Here is a 20,285-nt window from a genome sequence, read left to right as displayed (position 1 = left end):
TTCCAGTGCACATTCACACATCTATTGGAATGGCTTTCTTCCTGCAAACCCAGCGGGCATTAGCCGCAGGAAACCGTCCCTTAGACAGGGTCGCCAACCCTCCAGGCTTGTCCTGGAGTCTCCAGGAATTGAGGAAAAATTTCCAGGACACTGCTGGGAGCAACACCCAGGAGAAAAAGCAGAGTTTTTCTTTCAATTTCTTTGAACGCTTTTATTTATTAGTTATAAAAATATTGGAGATGGGAGGTCGGGGGTGGGGGGGGGGGGGGAGAAAGGCTGTTTTGACCAACAGGCCGGCTGGAGGTGGGAGGTCATGTGATGAAACCTCCAGGACTATGACCAATCAGAGTTGGCAACCCTGCCCTAAGAGGGTTGTAAATAACAACAGAAAATGCTGGAAAAACTCAGCAGGTCAGGCAACATCCGTGGAGAGAAATTTGAGTTGACGTTTCGGGTTGGACCCTTCTTCAAAACTGGAAAGAAAAGAAACTAGATCGGAGGCAGGGCTGCGATCGGACAAAAGAATAAAAGAAACAAAAGAAGTAAAAGAGATTAGAAGCTAGACGAGATAGTAATAGGCTGGGATTAGGTGTAAAGTGTACTGGCAGGGCAAAAGATAGCTGCCAGGCGTGAGAGAGAAACAAAAGGAAAGGGGGGGGGGGGGAAAAGGAGTGGAACAATTACAAGAGAAAATGAAATGGGGGCCGAGCTTATGATCTGAAATTGTTGAACTCGATATTGAGTCCGGAAGGCTGCAGACTGCCTAATCGGAAGATGAGGTGCTGTTCCTCGAGTTTACGTTGAGCTTCCGTGGAACAATACAAGAGGCCAAGGACGGTGAGGTCCGAGTGGGAATGGAGCGGTGAATTAAAATGACAGGCGACCGGAAGCTCGGGGTCACCCTTACGGACTGAACGGAGGTGTTCCGCAAAGCGGTCACCCAATCTGCGTTTGGTCTCCCATACACGTTTTGGGTGACCGCTTTGCGGAACACCTCCGTTCAGTCCGTAAGGGTGACCCCGAGCTTCCGGTCGCCTGTCATTTTAATTCACCGCTCCATTCCCACTCGGACCTCACCGTCCTTGGCCTCTTGTATTGTTCCACGGAAGCTCAACGTAAACTCGAGGAACAGCACCTCATCTTCCGATTAGGCAGTCTGCAGCCTTCCGGACTCAATATCGAGTTCAACAATTTCAGATCATAAGCTCGGCCCCCATTTCATTTTCTCTTGTAATTGTTCCACTCCTTTTCCCCCCCCCCCCCCCCTTTCCTTTTGTTTCTCTCTCACACCTGGCAGCTATCTTTTGCCCTGCCAGTACACTTTACACCTAATCCCAGCCTATTACTATCTCGTCTAGCTTCTAATCTCTTTTACTTCTTTTGTTTCTTTTATTCTTTTGTCCGATCGCAGCCCTGCCTCCGATCTAGTTTCTTTTCTTTCCAGTTTTGAAGAAGGGTCCAACCCGAAACGTCAACTCAAATTTCTCTCCACGGATGTTGCCTGACCTGCTGAGTTTTTCCAGCATTTTCTGTTGTTATTTCAGATTTCCAACATCTGCAGTATTTTGCTATCGTACTAAGAGGGTTGTAACTGTTTTCATTAACAGCTCAACTGCCCAATCCCTGGACACAGAGAGCTGGCCGCAGGTCAGAGGTCAAGCCTTGTGCTTCCTGTCCAGCTAAGATTAAAGAGAGAGTCTGCAGGAATCTGGTAAGGACAACAGACAGAGAGAGTGAGCGCTCCCTGGTTAAGTTTAGTGCCAATGGGTTTTAGAGAAATTATTCACCCAAAACGTGTATGGGGCATGCTTTGTTATTTTTTAGTTACGAGGATTGTTATGAAATAGGTTCTAATTCATTGTAAACATTATTCTGCTTGTCCACATATATTTAAAATAAATCAATCAATCTGTTGGTTTATAATGACCTTGTCTCACTAGAGTGTTCATCAGTTCACCTTCCGGAAGGTAGGAGAAACGCACGTGGGGGCACATGTGAGATTGTGATGTTGGGTTCAGATAATGTGGGATTCCATTGCTACAGCCCCCCACCCCCAGGTCAGACTGGATATTGGCCAATGAAGCAGAAACCCCTGATCGCGTGGGACGCGGGAGTGTCTGATGCCACTGGACTCGAAAGAATATCTAGAGGAGACCTGAAATTTGAACGGCGTGTGAACGGAAACCCGCCCCACTGTGTAGCATCCTAGTGGACCCCTGGTTATTCTCATTGTGTAGGATCTCTGGAGGTAGTTCTAACCTACCCCCACTGGGCGGGAAACCCACAGGATCGGGCGGAATTTTACTCCCGGTGAAGTCAGTGAGGAGTAATATTGGGCGGGGTGGAAAACCGGCGATCCTCCCGATGGTCCATTAGGATGCTACACAATTGGAGTCTGGGCTTCACTGGCTACCTAACAACTGGCATTAACTAGGAATCCAAAAGCAAAATACTGCGGATGCTGGAAATCTAAAATAAAAACAGAAAATGCTGGAAATACTCAGCAGGTCAGGCAACCTCTGTGGAGAGAGAAACAGTTAACGTTTCAGGCCTCTTACACTGTTCCAATAAAGCTCAACGTAAGCTCAAGGAACAGCACCTCATCTTTCAATTAGGCACTTTACAGCCTTCTGGACACAACATAGAGTTCAACAATTTCAGACCATAACCTCTGCCCCTATTCTTTTTCTCTCTCTCTCACATGGCAGCTGTCTTTCATTCTGCCATTGCCATTTACACTTCATCTAGAGCCATCTTTTGTTTAACTTGTCCCATTACCATCTCCTTTTGCCTTGCACCATCATCCCTTTTGTCATTTAATCTCTCCTGCCTTCCACCCTATCACAGACCTTCCCTTTTGTTCTTTCCTCCCCTCCCCTCTTTCCCTGCCCCTGCACTTGCTTAAGAATCTGTTCCATCTCCAGTTTTTTCCAGTTCTGATGAAGGGTCATCAACCTGAAACTTTAACTGTTTCTCCACAGATGCTGCCTGACCTGCGGAGTATTTCCAGCATTTTCTGTTTTAACTAGGAATCCATTGGGTTTATACAGTGGGGACATTTGATTCATTAGATATTCAGCTGGCATGGGCTCGACGGGCCGAATGGCCGCCTCCTGTGCTGTAACCATTCTATGTTTCTCTGTATTAGAATTCTTTAATGGATGGAGATTGGTTCGTGTCTGGAGATTCTGTACAATGGGAGTGAACGGGGATTCCATGAGTGGCTGTGTCTGATTCCATGATTAGATGAAGTATGTGTTCCTCTGCAGTTACTGATGCTGGTGGCAATGATATTCCTGCTCCAACCAACAGAATAAGCTCCTGCAAATCACACGGAGTTCTTTGTAGAATTACCTGGTTCTCAGCCAGAGCCTGTTTTGCCAAGTAGTGCTCCCTCTTCACCTTGATTTCTACTGATTCTGGTATGTCTGGGACTAGCAAGTCAATCATTCGTGCAATAAAGAACACCACGTGCTGTAAGGTGGACAAGGGAGGAGAGAGTCAAAATGACGAGCTGCGTTTCCATGCAGTAACACACCAAAGAGTTAGATGTTGATGAATAGGTCAAACTTTAGCCTCTCAATATAACTTAATAGATTCGCTCTTTTGTCAGTCGAACATGTTCCTGTCACAGAACACACAATGAATGGAAAGACCCTAGGCAAGACGGAGGATCAGAGGGATCTGGGTGTGCAAGTACACAGATCCCTGAAGGCGGCGGAACAGGTGGATAAGGTGGTAAAAAAGGCATATGGGATACTTGCCTTCATTAGTCGAGGCATTGAATATAAGAGCAAGGAGGTTATGATGGAGCTGTATAAAACACTGGTTAGGCCACAGCTGGAATACTGTGTGCAGTTCTGGTCGCCACACTACAGGAAGGATGTGATCGCGTTAGAGAGGGTGCAGAGGAGGTTCACCAGGATGTTACCAGGGCTGGAACGCTTCAGCTATGAAGAGAGACTGGGCAGATTGGGTTTGTTTTCCTTGGAGCAGAGGAGGCTGAGGGGGGACATGATTGAGGTGTACAAAATTATGAGGGGCATAGATAGGATGGATGCTGAGGAGCTTTTTCCCTTAGTAGAGGGGTCAATAACTAGGGGGCATAGATTCAAGGTAAAGGGCGGGAGGTTTAGAGGGGATTTGAGAAAGAACTTTTTCACCCAGAGGGTGGTTGGAGTCTGGAACTCACCGCCTGAAAGGGTTGTGGAGGCAGGAACCCTCACAACATTTAAGAAGCATTTGGATGAGCACTTGAAATGCCATGGCATACAAGGCTACGGACCAAATGCTGGAATATGGGATTAGATTAGACAGGGCTTGATGGCCGGCGCGGACACGATGGGCCGAAGGGCCTCTATCCGTGCTGTATAACTCTATGACTCTATGAGAACACAGTCACATATTTGATTCCCCAATAGAACTTCTAGGGAGTGAAATCCGTATTGGGCAGTACTTCACAATGGATGACAGCGAAGCGGCAGCTTGTTTTACACTGTGCCCGATTTCTTGTCCATTGAACTCAATAGAAAAGAACATTGGGCGGAGCGTTAAACAGGCTGCCGACTCGCCGTCACCCATTTTACACTGCAGCCCAATACGGATTTCAACCCTCTGGTGTTTATGGTCTTGTAACATATTCATAACAAAGATGTGCGGGTTAGGTTGATTGGCTATGATAAATTGACCCTTAGTGTTAGGGGGATTAAATACGTGGGGTTACGGGGATAGGGTGGGATATGTGTTGGTGTAGGGGTTACGGGTGGGATATGTGTCGGTGCAGGCTCGATGGGCCGAAATGGCCTCTATCTGCACTGTGGGGTTTCTGTGATGTTCTGTGATCTCTCATCCTCAATGTAACACATACCAGATTGATGACTGTTCTCCAGAATCTCAGCCCTTTCTATGGCTACCCTGTGCCCTATCCCAGCATCCTCTTCCTAACCTCATATCATAGAAAGTTACAGCACGGAAGGAGGCCATTTCGGCCCATCGTGTCCGCGCCGGCCAACAAAGAGCTATCCAGCCTAATCCCACTTCCCAGCTCTTGGTCCGTAGCCCTGCAGGTTGCAGCATCCCAAGTGCACATCCAAGTACTTTTTAAATGTGGTTAGGGTTCCTGCCTCTACCACCCTTTCAGGCAGTGAGTTCCAGACCCCCACAACCATCTGGGTAAAGAAATTTCCCCTCAAATCCCCTCTGAACCTTCCACCAATTACTTTAAATCTGTGTCCCCTGGGTTTTGACCCCTCTGCTAAGGGAAATAGGTCCTTTCTATCCATTTTACCTAGGCCCCTCGTAATTTTATAAACCTCAATAAGGTCTCCCCCCAGCCTCCTCTGTTCCAAGGAAAACAAACCCAGCCTATCCAGTCTTTCCTCATAGCTAACCTCGTAGTGACCCTCCCAGTAAAAAAAAATTACATGTATATAACACCTTTCTCATCCCCAGGACATCCCGAAGCACTCCACAGCCAATTAATTGCTTTTTAAGCGTAGCCACTGTCGTTTTGTAGGTAAGCACGGCAGCCAATTTGTGCACAGCAAGGTCTCACAGGCAGCTATGAGATAAATGACCAGGTAATCTGTTTTGGAGGAGCTGGTTGAGGAAAAAATGGCCAGGACATCAGGAGAACTCATCCACTCTTCCAAAAAAAAATACAGCCACGGGATCCTTTTTGTCCATCTGAACAGGCAGATTGTATCTTGGTTTAACATCTCATCCAAAAGACAGCACCTTCAACAGTGCAGCACTCCACTGCCAAGTTACGTGCTCAGGTCCTGCAGCGGGGCTTGAACCCACATCCTTTTGATTTAGAGGCGAGAGTACAGTGACAGATTCCCCCATTCTGCTGCACTCCCGCACACTGGTGCATTCCTTCAGTTTTAAACCACTCCTTCACATTCTCACACACTAGAATCTTTCAGCCAAACCAGTCTGCTGCAGTATTCCTCTCCACATAAGCCACATTGTCTAATCCAGCACTCCCGTCACTCCCCACACCCTTTAATATTCCTCATTTTCAAGAAACTGTCTAATTCCCGTTTAAAAGGACTTATGGGTTCTGCTTCGACAGCTAATGGCAGAAAATTTCAGAATCTAATCACTCTTTTTGTTAAGAATGTTTATCTTTGGCCCAGAATTTGCGGTGGGTAATAACAGCAAACTAACAGCATTCGCAGTAAAAAAAAACATGCATTTATATAGCACCTTCCCCAACCATCGGACATCCCAAAGCACTTTACAGCCAATGAGGTACTTTTTGAAGTGTAGTCACCGTTGTAATTTAGGAATTGCAGTATTACCCCTTTGCAACTGACCGCGATTTCAGGATGTAGCACATACGCATCTAAATGAAGTTGCAGTCATTCACTCACTGTTCCGACACTGGCTGTGCTGTGGCTCCCCCACCAACTCCCATAGCTGGCAATCAGTGTAATCAGGGAAATCAGTGAAACGGATGAAAACTTGGGCTTTTCCACGGTAATATCGCTGTTAAATATCCCATTAAATGTTGGACCTTGTTGGATTAGGTGTAACTGGGGTTTCAACAGCGCATTGACTGCTAAACAAATGTTATGGCCCTGAGAAACTCATTTAAATTTTTTGGAGTGTCAAATTTCTCCATTATGATAAAAAAATTACAATTTCTAAGAAACTTAAAGAAAATTTTTTTTTTAATTAAAAAAAAGTTTTATATTTATTTCAGATTTACCTTTTCCCCCATGTGAGAGCCCCAATCTTTGATTTGCTCTCTGTAACATTTTTAAAAAGTCCGAATAAAAGCAGCTTCTTCACTTCCTGGTTCCCTGTCTGTGAATTGTGCAATGTGATTGGCTGCTTAGACAGCTTGTTGACGTCACAGCAGCTCGCGTTAGGGATTCCCCACTATTCTACACTGATCTCACTTACTTGTCAAAAAATGCAAATTCTTGCCACGGAGCTCACAAGATCTTTGTGGGCAGCTTTCTACAGGGCCAGCAGCGAAGGAAAGTCACAAATTCCAGGCCTACGTGTTTATCTCAAGTTTGCCCATTCTACTGGCCAGTGTTCTCTCATTAATCTGGCGTCATCACCAAATTTTTACATCAATTCCCAAGTCCTGATCATTTTTATACATATTGTAAACACGAGCAGCCCCTTCCCATTCCGGGAAACTTCCTTTTACCTTTGCTTACTCCTCTCCAACCATCTCTATCCATGTGATAGGTTGTAGGGGGAGCTAGCTTAGGGGCTCGATTTTCCTCGGAGAATCCATCCATTTTCGGGCTCTCCTGTTTGGAGGACAATGGAGTGTCCCTAAAACCAGCGGCCAACATTTCCCCCCTCCGCCACGGATGTCAGCTGCCTGGCCATTGCCCAATCTTGGGGACCAACATCCTGCGCCCCAGGGGAGCCTGAAAAACACACGGCCTGAAGTTGGCTCACTGGTGTGGAGGAGCCAAGGGATTTGGGGTACAGGCTCACAGGACGTTAAAGACCACACCTCGGGTTGATAAGGTCATAAGTCAGTCAGTGAATCATCGACTGGGTCGGTAGTGTTGTTCACTAGGATGAACGGATCGGGAACGTTGCTCACTCGGATGCTGCCTGGTATGAAGAAATACAAAGAAAAATTGAGGCTGTACAGGAGATTAAGGGGTGATTTGATAGAGATGTTTAACATTATGAAGGGATGGGACATAGTAGATAGAAACAGCCCATTTCCAGTGATTAAGTGGTCTAGAACAAGGGGACGTTGATAGAAGAAAGAATGTAAGAGATTTAGGGCAGAGAGCAGGAGAAACGTTTCTTTTGCACAGCGGGTTGTAAGGCGGTGGATGAGGCAGTTAATGATGAAGCAGAGACCAAGAATGGCCTGTTTCCGTGTTGTAATTTCTATGTAATTAGGTTGCCAGTACAGATACAGTTCAATATGATGTAGTATCCTAAGGAGGGTAACAACCTTAAATTTAGAGCTAGACATTCAGGAGTGAAATCAGAAAGCACAGAGGGTAGTGAAAATCTGGAACTCTCGCCCCTAAAAGGCTGGGAATGCTGACGGTCAACTGAAATGTTCAAGACGGAGATTGACAGATATTGGGTGTTGAGGGATACGGAGCAAAGATGGGTAAATCGAGCCGAGATACAGTTCAGGCATGACCTAATCAAATGGCGGAGTAGGCTCGAGGGGCTGAATGGCCTCATCCTGTTCCTTGTGTGGGATTGTCAGCATTATGCTAAGACATACCTCCCACATTGTAGCATCTCATGAAGCATGAAGATGGTTTGTTTTACATCATTGTTTGGGCTCCGGTGATACAGTGTGGCGACCAGCAGAGGGCGATGTTACTCAGTGTAAAACTACCTCAAGCTGAAGCATTGGGAGAAACTGAACTGACTGTGTGCAATATCATTGCTGCGAGCAAAGGTCAAGAACAACGCACCAATCTCATGGATAGTTCAAACAGAGGGAAAGCAGGAGATTTATGTGGAATGCAATTTAGGATGCATTCCCTTCTTCTCTTAGGCAGTCCCTCGGAACCGAGGATGACTTGCTTCCACATTAAAAATGAGTTCTCAGGTGACTGATGAGTCCAATGCGGGACCTACAGTCTCTGTCACAGGTGGGGCAGACGGTGGTTGAAGGGGCGGGTGGGTGGGGTGCTTGGGTTGACGTGCGCTCCTTGCGCCGCCTGCGCTTCGCTTCCGCTTGCTCCCGGCGAAGAGACTCGAGGTGTTCGGCGCCTTCCCAGATGCTTCTCCTCCACTTTGTGTGGTCTTGGGCCAGGGATTCCCAGGTGTCGCTGGGGATGTTGCACTTTTTCCAGGAGACTTTGAGGGTGTCCTTGAAGCGCTTCCTCTGCCCACCTGGGGCTCTCTTGTCGTGTCGGAGCTCTGAGTAGAGCGCTTGTTTTGGGAGTCTCGTATCGGGTATGCGGACGATGTGGCCCATCCATCGGAGCTGATCGAGCGTGGTCAAAGCTTCGATGCTGGGGATGTTGGCCTGAGCGAGAACACTGACGTTGGTGCGCCTATCCTGCCAATGGATTTGCAGGATCTTGAAACGACTTCACACTACTACTGGAACATTGGTGCCAAGTGGTTTAATTAGTGTATATGCAGCCTGCATGCTGTATTGGGGCTCAAGCTCACACTGGCATGAAGCAGAGCGAGACTCTCCGGAGATGGGGGTAGATCGCGACTTTATGCGATAGTGTAAAACGGGTAATGGCGAATCGGCATTGACGTCAATGGGAATAAAAATGGGGAGAGATGCGCTATACGGGCTGTCGATTTGCTATCACATGCTTTACACTATCGCACAAAGTCAAGATTGGCCTAAGGAATTTTCTCTCTCTGCGTTGCTCAGGAACCTGAAAACACCGGATTTACACAACACAAAGCTTAGCGCCTCCACAAAGCCCAAACCGCTTTGCATTAACACTGAACTTATCGGCTGTAGAAACCTGAGGCCCATCGAATACGGACTAAGTGTAGGGATCCGTCCACTGGGAACGCCCACTGCTGCCCTGCTGGAGTATCCAGGGTCAGCAGGGGGGGGTATAAATAATCGCAGTGAATGCCTGCAATATTATGGGCACATTTCAAGCTGGGGGCTTGGGAGGCCTGTCTGCTGCAGCCCCAGCTGAAAAGAATTATTTCACAGGCCCATCGGCCCACCCCCTTTGCGAAAGAGGCCAGTTGGACTGCAGACATAGCGAGGGTTTTTCGGGAGTTGAGGCCCATAGTTCATAGAAATTTACAGAAAGGAAGGAGGCCATTCGGCCCATTGTGTCCACGCCGGTCGACAAAAAGCCATCCAGCCTAATGCCACTTCCCAGCTCTTGGTCCGTAGCCCTGTAGGTTAGGGCTCTTCAAGTGCATATCCAAGTACTTTTTAAATGTGATGAGGGTTTCTGCCTCTACCACCCTTTCAGGCAGAGAGTTCCCGACCTCCACCATCCTCTTGGTGAAAAAATTTCCCCTTTAATCCTTCTAACAATTACTTTAAATCTATAGGCCCAGATCCTGGTGGGCCCACACCTGTCAACCAGGAGGCCAGAACGCCTGGTAGAACCCCAAGGGAGGGCCAAAGGAACTCCTGGTCTGAGAGTTCCCACTTTGACACTGGGGACCACATTTGGGACAGGCAGGGGTCCCAGCCCAAACAAGCACACCCCCACCTCCCCCCCCCGCCCCCAAGCTGACAGCGGACAAGGTGACCCAGCGTTGGGGGCTGTCCAACGCACTCCCGGGAGATTTATTTGGGGAGATGCTGGAAGGCCTGCAGATAGTAAGTATATCTGAACCCGTACAATTCCAGCGGTGGTGCCAAGCAAGAGTTGCCAACTCTAGTTGGACACATTCCAGGAGGTTTCACCATGTGACCTCCCACCTCCAATCGCCCCACCCAGTCAAACAGCCTTTAACAACATAAGAAATAGCAGGAGTAGGCCATTCAAGTCTGCTCTGCCATTCAATAAGATCATGGCTGATCTTCTACCTCAACTCCAGCTTCCCACACTATCCCTGTAATCCCTTAATTCCCTTCATTCCCAAAAAGTTATCAACCTCTATCTTGAATATACTCAACAACTGAGCCTCCACAGCCCTCTGGGGTAGAGAATTCCAAAGATTCACCACCCTCTGAGTGAAGAAATTTCTCCTCATCTCAGTCCTAAATGGCCGACCCCTTATTCTGAGACTGTGACCCCTGGTTCCAGACGCCCCAGCCAGGGGAAACATTTTCTCAGCATTAACCCTGTCGAGCCCCTTAAGAATTTTATATGTTTCAATGAGATCACCTCTCATTCTTCTAAACTCTAGGGAATATAGGTCTAGTCTACTCAATCTCTCCTCCTACGGTAATCCCCTCATCCCAGGAACCAGTCCAGTGAACCTTTGTTGCACTCCCTCTAAGGCAAGTATGTCTTTCCTTAGAGAAGGAGACCAGAACTGTACACAGTACTCCTCCAGGTGCAGCCTCACCAATGCCATGTATAACTGTAGTAAGACTTCTTTACTCTTATACTCTAATCCCTTTGTAACAAAAGCTAACCTACCATTTGCTTTCCTAATTGCTTGCTGTACCTGCATGTTAACTTTCTGTGATTCATGTACAAGGACACCCAGGTCCCTCTGAATGCAAACATTTCCCAGTCTTTCACCATTCAGAAAATATTCGTCTTTTTTGTTTTTCCTACCAAAGTGGATAATTTCACACTTCCCCACATTGTATTCCATTTGCCATGTTCTTGCCCACTCAGTCAACCTATCTATATCGCTGCAGCCTCTTTGCGTCCTCCTCACATTACTTTCCCACCTAACTTTGTATCAGCAGCAAACTTGGATATGTTACACTCAGTCCCTTCATCTAAGTCATTAATATAGATTGTAAATAGCTGAGGCCCAAGCACTGCTTATTTTTACCCAAAACTCTGCCCTGCTCTAGAGCCTTGACATTTCCCTTGCTGCTTTTAAATTTACTCTTTCCTGAATCCTCCTGCCCCCCCTTCATTATTTTAAAACCCTGTCTACTGCCCTAGTTATTCAATTCGCCAGGATTCGTCAGTCCCCCTCTCCCTCAAATCTGCCGTCATCACCCTTCTCATCAAAAAACCAAAACGTGATCCCTCTGTCCTTGCAAACTACCGCCTCATCTCCAACCTCCCTTTCTTCTCCAAAGTCCTTGAATGTGTTGTTGCCTCCCAAATCCGTGCTCATCTTTCCCGCAATTCCATGTTTGAATCCCTCCAATCAGGTTTCCGCCCTTGCCACAGTACCAAAACGGCTCTCCTCAAAGTCACAAATGACATCCTTTGTGACTGTGACAAAGTTAAACTATCCCTCCTCGTCCTTCTTGACCTGTCTGCAGCCTTTGACACGGTTGACCACTCCATCCTTCTCCAACACCTCACCACCATCGTCCAGCTGGGTGGGACTGCACTCACCTGGTTCCATTCTTATCTATCCAGTCGTAACTGGAGAATCATCTGCAACAGCTTCTCTTCCCTCTCCTGCATTGTTACCTCAGGTGTCCCCCAAGGATCTATCCTTGGCCCCCTCCTATTTATCATCTACCTATTGCCCCTTGGCGACATCATCCGAAAACACAGCGTCAGTTTCCACATGTATGCTGACGACACCCAACTCTACCTCTCTACCACTTCTCTCGACCCCTTCACGGTCTTTAAATTGTCTGACTGCTTGTTGGACATACAGTTCTGGATGAGCAAAAATTTTCGACAATTAAATATTGGGAAAACCGAAACCATTGTTTTCGGTCCCTGCCACAAACTCCGTTCCCTAGCCACTGACTCCATCCCTCTCCCTAACATCTGTCTGAGGCTGAACCACACTGTTCGCAACCTTGGTGTCATATTTGACCCTGAAATGAGTTTCCGACCACATATCTGCAGCATAACAAAGACTGCCTACTTCCACCTCTGTAACATTGCCCGTCTCCGCCCTTGCCTCAGCTCATCCGCTGCTGAAGCCCTCATCCATGCCATTGTTACCTCCAGACTTGACTATTCCAACGCACTCCTGACTGGCCTCCCACATTCCACCCTACGCAAACTTGAGGTCATCCAAAACTCGGCTGCCCGTGTCCGAACTTGCACCAAGTCCCATTTGCCCGTCACCCCTGTGCTTGCTGACCTACATTGGCTCCCAGTTAAGCAGCGCCTCGATTACAAAATTCTCATCCTTGTTTTCAAATCCCTCCATGGCCTCGCCCCTCCCTATCTCTGTAATCTCCTCCAGCCCCACAACCCCGAGATATCTGCGCTCCTCTAATTCTGCCCTCTTGAGCATCCCTGATTATAATCGCTCAACAGTCGGTGGCCGTGCCTTCTGTTGCCTAGGCCCTAAGCTCTGGAATTCCCTGCCTAAACCTCTCCTACTCTCTACCTCTCTTTCCTCTTTTAAGATGCTCCTTAAAACCTACCTCTTTGACCAAGCTTTTGGTCACCTGCCCTAATTTATCCTTATGTGGATCAGTGTCAAATTTTTTGTCTTATAATACTCCTGTGCAGCGCCTTGGGACGTTTTATTACGTTAAAGGTGCTATATAAATAAGTTGTTGTTGTTGACGACACTGGTTCCAGCCCGTCCCAATGGAACAGCTCCCTCTTTCCCCAGTACTGGTGCCAGTGCCCCATGAACTGAAACCCCTGCCTCCCACTTTTACACGATCTCCAATATTTGTATAACTAATAAACAATTGTTTCCAAAGAAAATTAAAAAAAAACTTTTTTTTTGACTGTATCAATGATTTTTCTCCCGGGTTGCTCACAGGAGTGTCCAGGAGAGTGATCTACAGGAGGGTTGGCAACCCTTTGCTGAGTATATCTCATGTCCTAGTGCAGGGCGAGGCAGAGTAGAAGGAAACGTACGACCCGTATAACAGCCTCCAGTTTGATCAGCAAAATAAGGGAGAATGTAAATACTGTGTGTTTTCCCTCCCCTTTCTGTGGTGAGGTTAAACATTCAACAGTAAAATGACTTCAGGTTCTGTGTTGATATTTGAAGCATGAGATAGTCACACGTACATTGTCATTTCTATAATGTACATCTTCACACAGGGCTTCTTGCGTGGACAATACCTCAGGTTGGTGTTCTGTACCCTGTACGCTGTTAATGTGCTGGCGACTCACCTCAAACACAATGACAAAGCCTAGACGAATAGCCAGTAGGTTCCAGTATGCCAGGCTCAAGTGGCCATTGGGATCCCTGAACTCTCGGTACCTGCAAATTAGCAAACACATGAAATCAAAACAGCAAAACTCTCAGCTGGTCAAGCATCATCTGTGGAGAGAGAAACAGAGAGTTAATGTTTCAACTCGAAGACCTTTCATCAAAACCCTTATGGATTGCTACCTGCCTCAGGCAATGAATCAATCACATATTTCCAGTGTGTCACGTGTTCCAGGACAATGCTGTAGAATGTTACAATAGAAACATACATAGAAACATAGAAGATAGGAGCAGGAGTAGGCCATTCGGCCCCTCGAGCCTGCTCCGCCATTCAATGAGATCATGGCTGATCATCCAAATTCAGTACCTTGTCCCTGCTTTCTCCCCATATCCCTTGATCCCTTTAGCCTTAAGAAATATATCCAACTCCTTCTTGAATATATTTAATGAATTGGCCTCTACTGCCTTCTGTGGTAGAGAATTCCACAGGTTCCCCACTCTCTGGGTGAAGAAATTCCTCCTCATCTCTGTCTTAAATGGCTTACCCCTTATCCTTAGACTGTGACCCCTGGTTCTGGACTCCCCGACCATCGGGAACATCCTTCCTGCATCTAGTCTGTCTAGTCCTGTTAGAATTTTATAAGTTTCAATGAGATCCCCTCTCATTCTTCTAAACTCCAGTGAGTATAAGCCCAATTGACCCAATCTCTCCTCATATGTCATTCCTGCCATCCCAGGTATCCGCCTGGTGAATCTTCGCTGCACTCCTTCCATGGCAAGAACATCCTTCCTCAGATAAGGCGACCAAAACTGCACACAATACTCAAGGTGTGGTCTCACCAAGGCCCTGTACAACTGCAGCAAGACATCCTTGTTCCTGTACTCAAACCCTCTCGCTACGAAGGCCAATATACACAATTGTACAGGATCCAGCCTCATGGATGGGACCTTTAATACCAGTTTCTACCCAAATTCCTGGATTTTTTTGGGGGTGATGAATCGACCCCTGGGGAATACCGCTGTATACCTCCCTCCAGTCTGAAAAACAACTGTTCACCTCTACTCTCTACTTTCTGTCCCTTAGCCAATTTTGTATCCATGCTGCCACTGCCCCTTTAATCCCATGGGTTTAATTTTGCTAACAAGTCTATTATGTGGTACTTTGTCAAACACCTTATTTTTTGAGGTTTAATGCTGTTCAAATTACAAACTGATGTTTATGATTTGATAGGAGATTCCCCTGGGTTCTATGGGCTTTAGTTTCCCTCTCTGCCACCAACCCCCACCCCCCCTCCAATTTTCTCCAGGATTTTGATACTAAAAATAAAAACTGATTTTAAATTGACAAAAAAAAACCTGACTAATGGTTCTTGCTCAGGAGTTGCAGGGGTAAATTTACAGAGAGTTTGCACCTGACACGGAGTCTGGATTGACAAGAGTGTAGATTGAGAATCAGGGTCAGAGGTCACTGTGCCCAATTCCTGACACTCACCATTTTCTGAGCATTCACATCAAGGACCAGAAAGTTGGGAGCAGCACAAATCAACCAGAGATTTCCATCACTGATCTCCCCATCAAGCGAGACTCCACACTGGGAGCAAAGTCTCTGAATATTTACGCCACAGTGTAGCAAAGGGATCGGGGTGGGGTGGTGGGAGACACCCACTGTGACTCGGCACCTGGCCTCAGACATGGCAGCAAAGACTGTGGCAATATGGTAGCTACTTGTGCAAGTGGATTATAAATCCACTTACAAACATTTAACACCACTGGGCTAACTCATCATCTCCGCCTGGTGTTACAGCTCCTGTCACCTCCAACACGCCGGGTTTCTTTCAGCGGGCCTGTGCCACACTTGTTGCTGAAATGACCGTTATGTGACGCTCCTGTAGGCAGGGTTTGGAATTGAGCCTTTGAAACCCTTAGGTGAGGCACCGGAAGTCTGCTGGTGTCTGTGGACCTGGAGCACCAGGAGCCACCTGCCTCAGAAGAGGAGCATTAAATATTCTTTACAAGTTGTTCTCCCACAGCCCATGTACACTCTACCCCATCATGGACTCTACCCACCCATTTAATCACCTCCCACAGCCCATGTACACTCTCCCCTATCATGGACTCTACCCACCCATTTAATCTCCTCCCACAGCCCATGTACACTCTCCCCTATCATGGACTCTACCCACCCATTTAATCTCCTCCCACAGCCCATGTACACTCTACCCTATCATGGACTCTACCCACCCATTTAATCTCCTCCCACAGCCCATGTACACTCTACCCTATCATGGACTCTACCCACCCATTTAATCTCCTCCCACAGCCCATGTACACTCTACCCTATCATGGACTCTACCCACCCATTTAATCTCCTCCCACAGCCCATGTACACTCTCCCCTATCATGGACTCTACCCACCCATTTAATCTCCTCCCACAGCCCATGTACACTCTCCCCTATCATGGACTCTACCCACCCATTTAATCTCCTCCCACAGCCCATGTACACTCTCCCCTATCATGGACTCTGCACGGTGGCATAGTGGTTAGCACTGTTGCCTCACAGCGCCAGGGACCCGGGTTCAAATCCGGCCTCGGGTGACTGTCTGTGTGGAGTTTGCACATTCTCCCCGTGTTTGCGTGGGTTTCCTCCGGGTGCTCCGGTTTCCTCCCACAGTCCAAAGATGTGCGGGTTAGGTTGATTGGCCATGATAAAAAAAATAAAAAAAAATTGGCCCTTAGTGTTAGGGGGGATTAAATATGTGGGGTTACGGGGATAGGGCTTGGGTGGGATGGCTGTCGGTGTAGGGACCGGGTGCTAGGGTTTGGATGATCAGCCATGATCTCGTTGAATGGCGGAGCAGGCTCGAAGGGCCGAATGGCCTACTCCTGCTCCTATGTTTCTATGTTTCTACCCACCCATTTAATCTCCTCCCACAGCCCATGTACACTCTACCCTATCATGGACTCTACCCACCCATTTAATCACCTCCCACAGCCCATGTACACTCTACCCTATCATGGACTCTACCCACCCATTTAATCACCTCCCACAGCCCATGTACACTCTACCCTATCATGGACTCTACCCACCCATTTAATCACCTCCCACAGCCCATGTACACTCTCCCCTATCATGGACTCTACCCACCCATTTAATCTCCTCCCACAGCCCATGTACACTCTCCCCTATCATGGACTCTACCCACCCATTTAATCTCCTCCCACAGCCCATGTACACTCTACCCTATCATGGACTCTACCCACCCATTTAATCTCCTCCCACAGCCCATGTACACTCTACCCTATCATGGACTCTACCCACCCATTTAATCACCTCCCACAGCCCATGTACACTCTCCCCTATCATGGACTCTACCCACCCATTTAATCTCCTCCCACAGCCCATGTACACTCTCCCCTATCATGGACTCTACCCACCCATTTAATCTCCTCCCACAGCCCATGTACACTCTCCCCTATCATGGACTCTACCCACCCATTTAATCTCCTCCCACAGCCCATGTACACTCTACCCTATCATGGACTCTACCCACCCATTTAATCTCCTCCCACAGCCCATGTACACTCTACCCTATCATGGACTCTACTCACCCATTTAATTTCCTCCCACAGCCCATGTACACTCTCCACTGCCCATTTAATCTCCTAAAGGCAAGTCCTAATCACAAGAAGGTTAAGCAAAACCCTGGAATTTCCATCTTGTCTGTTCAATACTGCCCTCCAGGCTACATCCTCTCCCCGCCCCAGCAGCACAGCAATCCATTGCGTCACACAGAGCGTTTGAAATAGACGTATCCAGCTCCTTGTTAAAGACCTTATTGACTCGGCCTGTGATGGCATGACCCTCTCTTTACATGTTGCACTCTGTCCTTGCCTTACCTGCACATGCTATTGTTCTGCTGGATGAAGCTGGTGGGTGAATATGCCAAGGTGAAGTTAATGTAGCCGGACAGGTCATTTTGGTGTATGTAGCGGTAGTATAGACGAGGCAGAAAATCTGAGGTGAACGCTATCAGAAAGGCCTGTGGGGAGAACAAGTTGCACATAACTATGGCACACACCACAATGACACCTTTGTCGGGACTTCCAGTACGGTTCTGTTAAATGAACAACGACAACTTGTATTTAAATAGCGCCTTTAACATAGTAAAACGTCCCAAGGTGCTTAATAGGAGCAATTAGCAAACAAAAATTGACACCGAGCCACATAAGGTGATATTAGGATAGGTGACCAAAAGCTTGGTCAAAGAGGTAGGTTTTACGAAACGTCTTAAAGGTGGAGAGAGAGGTGAAGAAGCGGAGAGGTTTAGGGAAGGAATTCCAGTATTTGGGACCTAGGCAACTGAAGGCATGGCCGCCAATGGTGAGGTGAAGGAAATTGGAGATGCCCAAGAGGCCACAATTGGAGGAGCGCAGAGATCTCGGGAGGTTGTGGGGCTGAAGATGGTTACAGAAATATGGAGGGGTGAGGCCATGGAGGGATTTGAACACAAGGTTGAGAATTTTAAATTTGAGGTGTTGCTGGACCGGGAGCCAATGTAGGTCAGCGAGCACAGGAGTGATGGGAGAACGGGACTTGATGCGAGTTAGGACACGGGCAGCAGAGTTTTGAATGAGCTCAAGTTTACAGAGAGTGGAAGATGGGAAGCTGGCCAGGAGAGCAGTGGAATAGTGGATTTTTAGGTAACAAAAGCATGGATAAGGGTTTCAGCAGCAGATAGGCTGAGGCAGGGGTGGAGATGGGCGATGTTGTGGAGGTGGAAGTAGGAGGTCTTGGTAATGGAGTGGATATAGGGTCAGAAGCTCAGCTCCGGGTCGAAAAGAATGCAAGGTTGCAAACAGTCTGGTTCAGCCTCAGACAGTGGCCAGGGTGAGGGATGGAGTTGACGGTTAGGGAATGGAGCTTGTGACAGGGAGCGGAGACAATGGCTTTGGTCTTCCCTATATTTAACTGAAGGAAATTTCGACTCGTTCAGTACTGGATGTCGGACAAGCAGCGTGACAAATCAGAGGCAGTGGAGGGGACGAGAGAGGTGGTGGTGAGGTAGAGCTGGGTGTTGTCAGCATACATGTAAAATCTAACGTGTTTTCGGATGATGTCGCCAAGGGGCAGCATGTAGATGAGAAATAGGAGAGGGCCAAGGATAGATCCTTGGGGCCACCAGAGGTAATGGTGCGGAAGCGGGTGGAGAAGCCATTGCAGGTGATTCTCTGGCTACGACTGGATAGATAAGAATGGAACCAGGCGAGTGCAGTCCCACCCAGCTGGACGACGGTGGAGAGGCGTTGGAGGAGGATGGTGTGTGTAGTGTATGTACCTTTAAGAGCCCGTGTACTGTAATACCGGTAGGGACCACTCGGGTATATAAGCCTGTATAGCGTCTTGTATCTTTTAGTTCACCTCCAGACTTTGTTCAGTAAACACCTGTTAAACCAACTCCTGCATTCCGTGTCTCCATTAACACACGGATACAACAGTGGCGACGAATTGGAAACGGACTTACCTGCAATTCGGCAGCACCTCAAGGAGATCGATTCCTCAGACGAAGGTCGAAGAAAAAAAAAACTAAAACAAAAACTGTGGTTTCACCAGCTAGCCGGGCTGGTGGCAGGTACTGCACTAATCCTTCCTGGGCGGCGGGCTGGGGCTCGATCGGGTGGCTCTGCAGCGGGGCCGAGCAGCGAGTCGGAAGGCAGCGACAAACAGAGACGGAGGGAGACGGCCGGCGCTGCAAAGCAGGTCGGCGTTCGGACCAAGCAGAGGGAGGGAAAAGTCCCAGAGAGTCCGGCGGGAACGAGTCTCCAACTATTAAAAATATCTGTGTAAATAAAAACCGCGGAGAACAACGTTGTCAGCAGCGGCAGCGGTGGGAAAGCGCGGGAGACGCCATTTTTTTCTCGGCAGGGAAGAAAGGAAAGCGCGGGAGGCGCCATTTTTGATTTTCAGGATGCCCAAGACTGGCAATATTACTGCTTTCGATAATGATATAGAGGATTGGACCACATGTGTGGAAAGAGTGGAGGTATATTGCACAGCGAATGAAGTAGAGGATGATAAAAAGGCATCGGTACTTCTAAATCTGATGGGCGCAAGGACATACGGGCTGTTACGAAACTTAATCACTCCAGCCAAACCGATGGACAAGAATTTTAAGGAGATTGTTGATACCCTACAGGAGCACTTAAACCCAACACCGCTGCTGATAGCGGAACGATTCAAATTCTTCAGGAGGAATCAGCACAAGAATGAAAGTAACGCTGATTACCTCACCGAATTAAGAAAGCTGTCAAAGCACTGCCAATTCGGGGCAGGACTGGCAGATTCTCTACGAGACAAATTCGTCTGCGGTCTCCTAAGTGAAGGAACACAGAAAAGGCTACTTTCTGAGAAAGATTTGACACTGGACAAGGCTTTCAGTGTGGCTGTATCATACGAAGCAGCAGCAAGAGGAGCTGCAGAGATACAGCAAAAGCCACAGGACTTCGGCACCCATGAAATGACACGGGGTTTCGAGAGATGTTATCGCTGCGGCAGATCCACCCATGACCAGAGGGACTGCTGGTTCAAGGACAAAGCATGCAGGC

General features: G+C 47.8%; 1 protein-coding gene across 3 annotated transcripts in view; it reads right to left on the bottom strand.

The window, feature by feature from the left end:
* The window catches only part of LOC147116091 (anoctamin-7-like), a 201,937-nt gene that overhangs the window by 6,813 nt on the left and 174,839 nt on the right, over nt 1-20,285 (bottom strand). For 2 of the 3 annotated variants that reach the window (XM_085990812.1, XM_085990814.1), the window contains 3 exons: nt 17,580-17,722; nt 13,641-13,731; nt 3,355-3,474 (listed from right to left, as the gene is read on the bottom strand). In XM_085990812.1, the coding sequence (XP_085846938.1) occupies nt 3,355-3,474; nt 13,641-13,731; nt 17,580-17,722 (354 nt within the window). The remainder of the gene's footprint in view (nt 1-3,354; nt 3,475-13,640; nt 13,732-17,579; nt 17,723-20,285) is intronic. The other variant, XM_085990813.1, reaches the window with a different exon arrangement.

This window comes from Somniosus microcephalus, chromosome 6 (assembly GCF_052327205.1).
Source record: "Somniosus microcephalus isolate GS21.2 chromosome 6, FLI_Smic_1.0, whole genome shotgun sequence".
Classification (NCBI taxonomy): Eukaryota; Metazoa; Chordata; class Chondrichthyes; order Squaliformes; family Somniosidae; genus Somniosus; species Somniosus microcephalus.
Note: the sequence above shows the minus strand (reverse complement) of the source record. Positions and strands in the feature narration are given on the sequence as shown.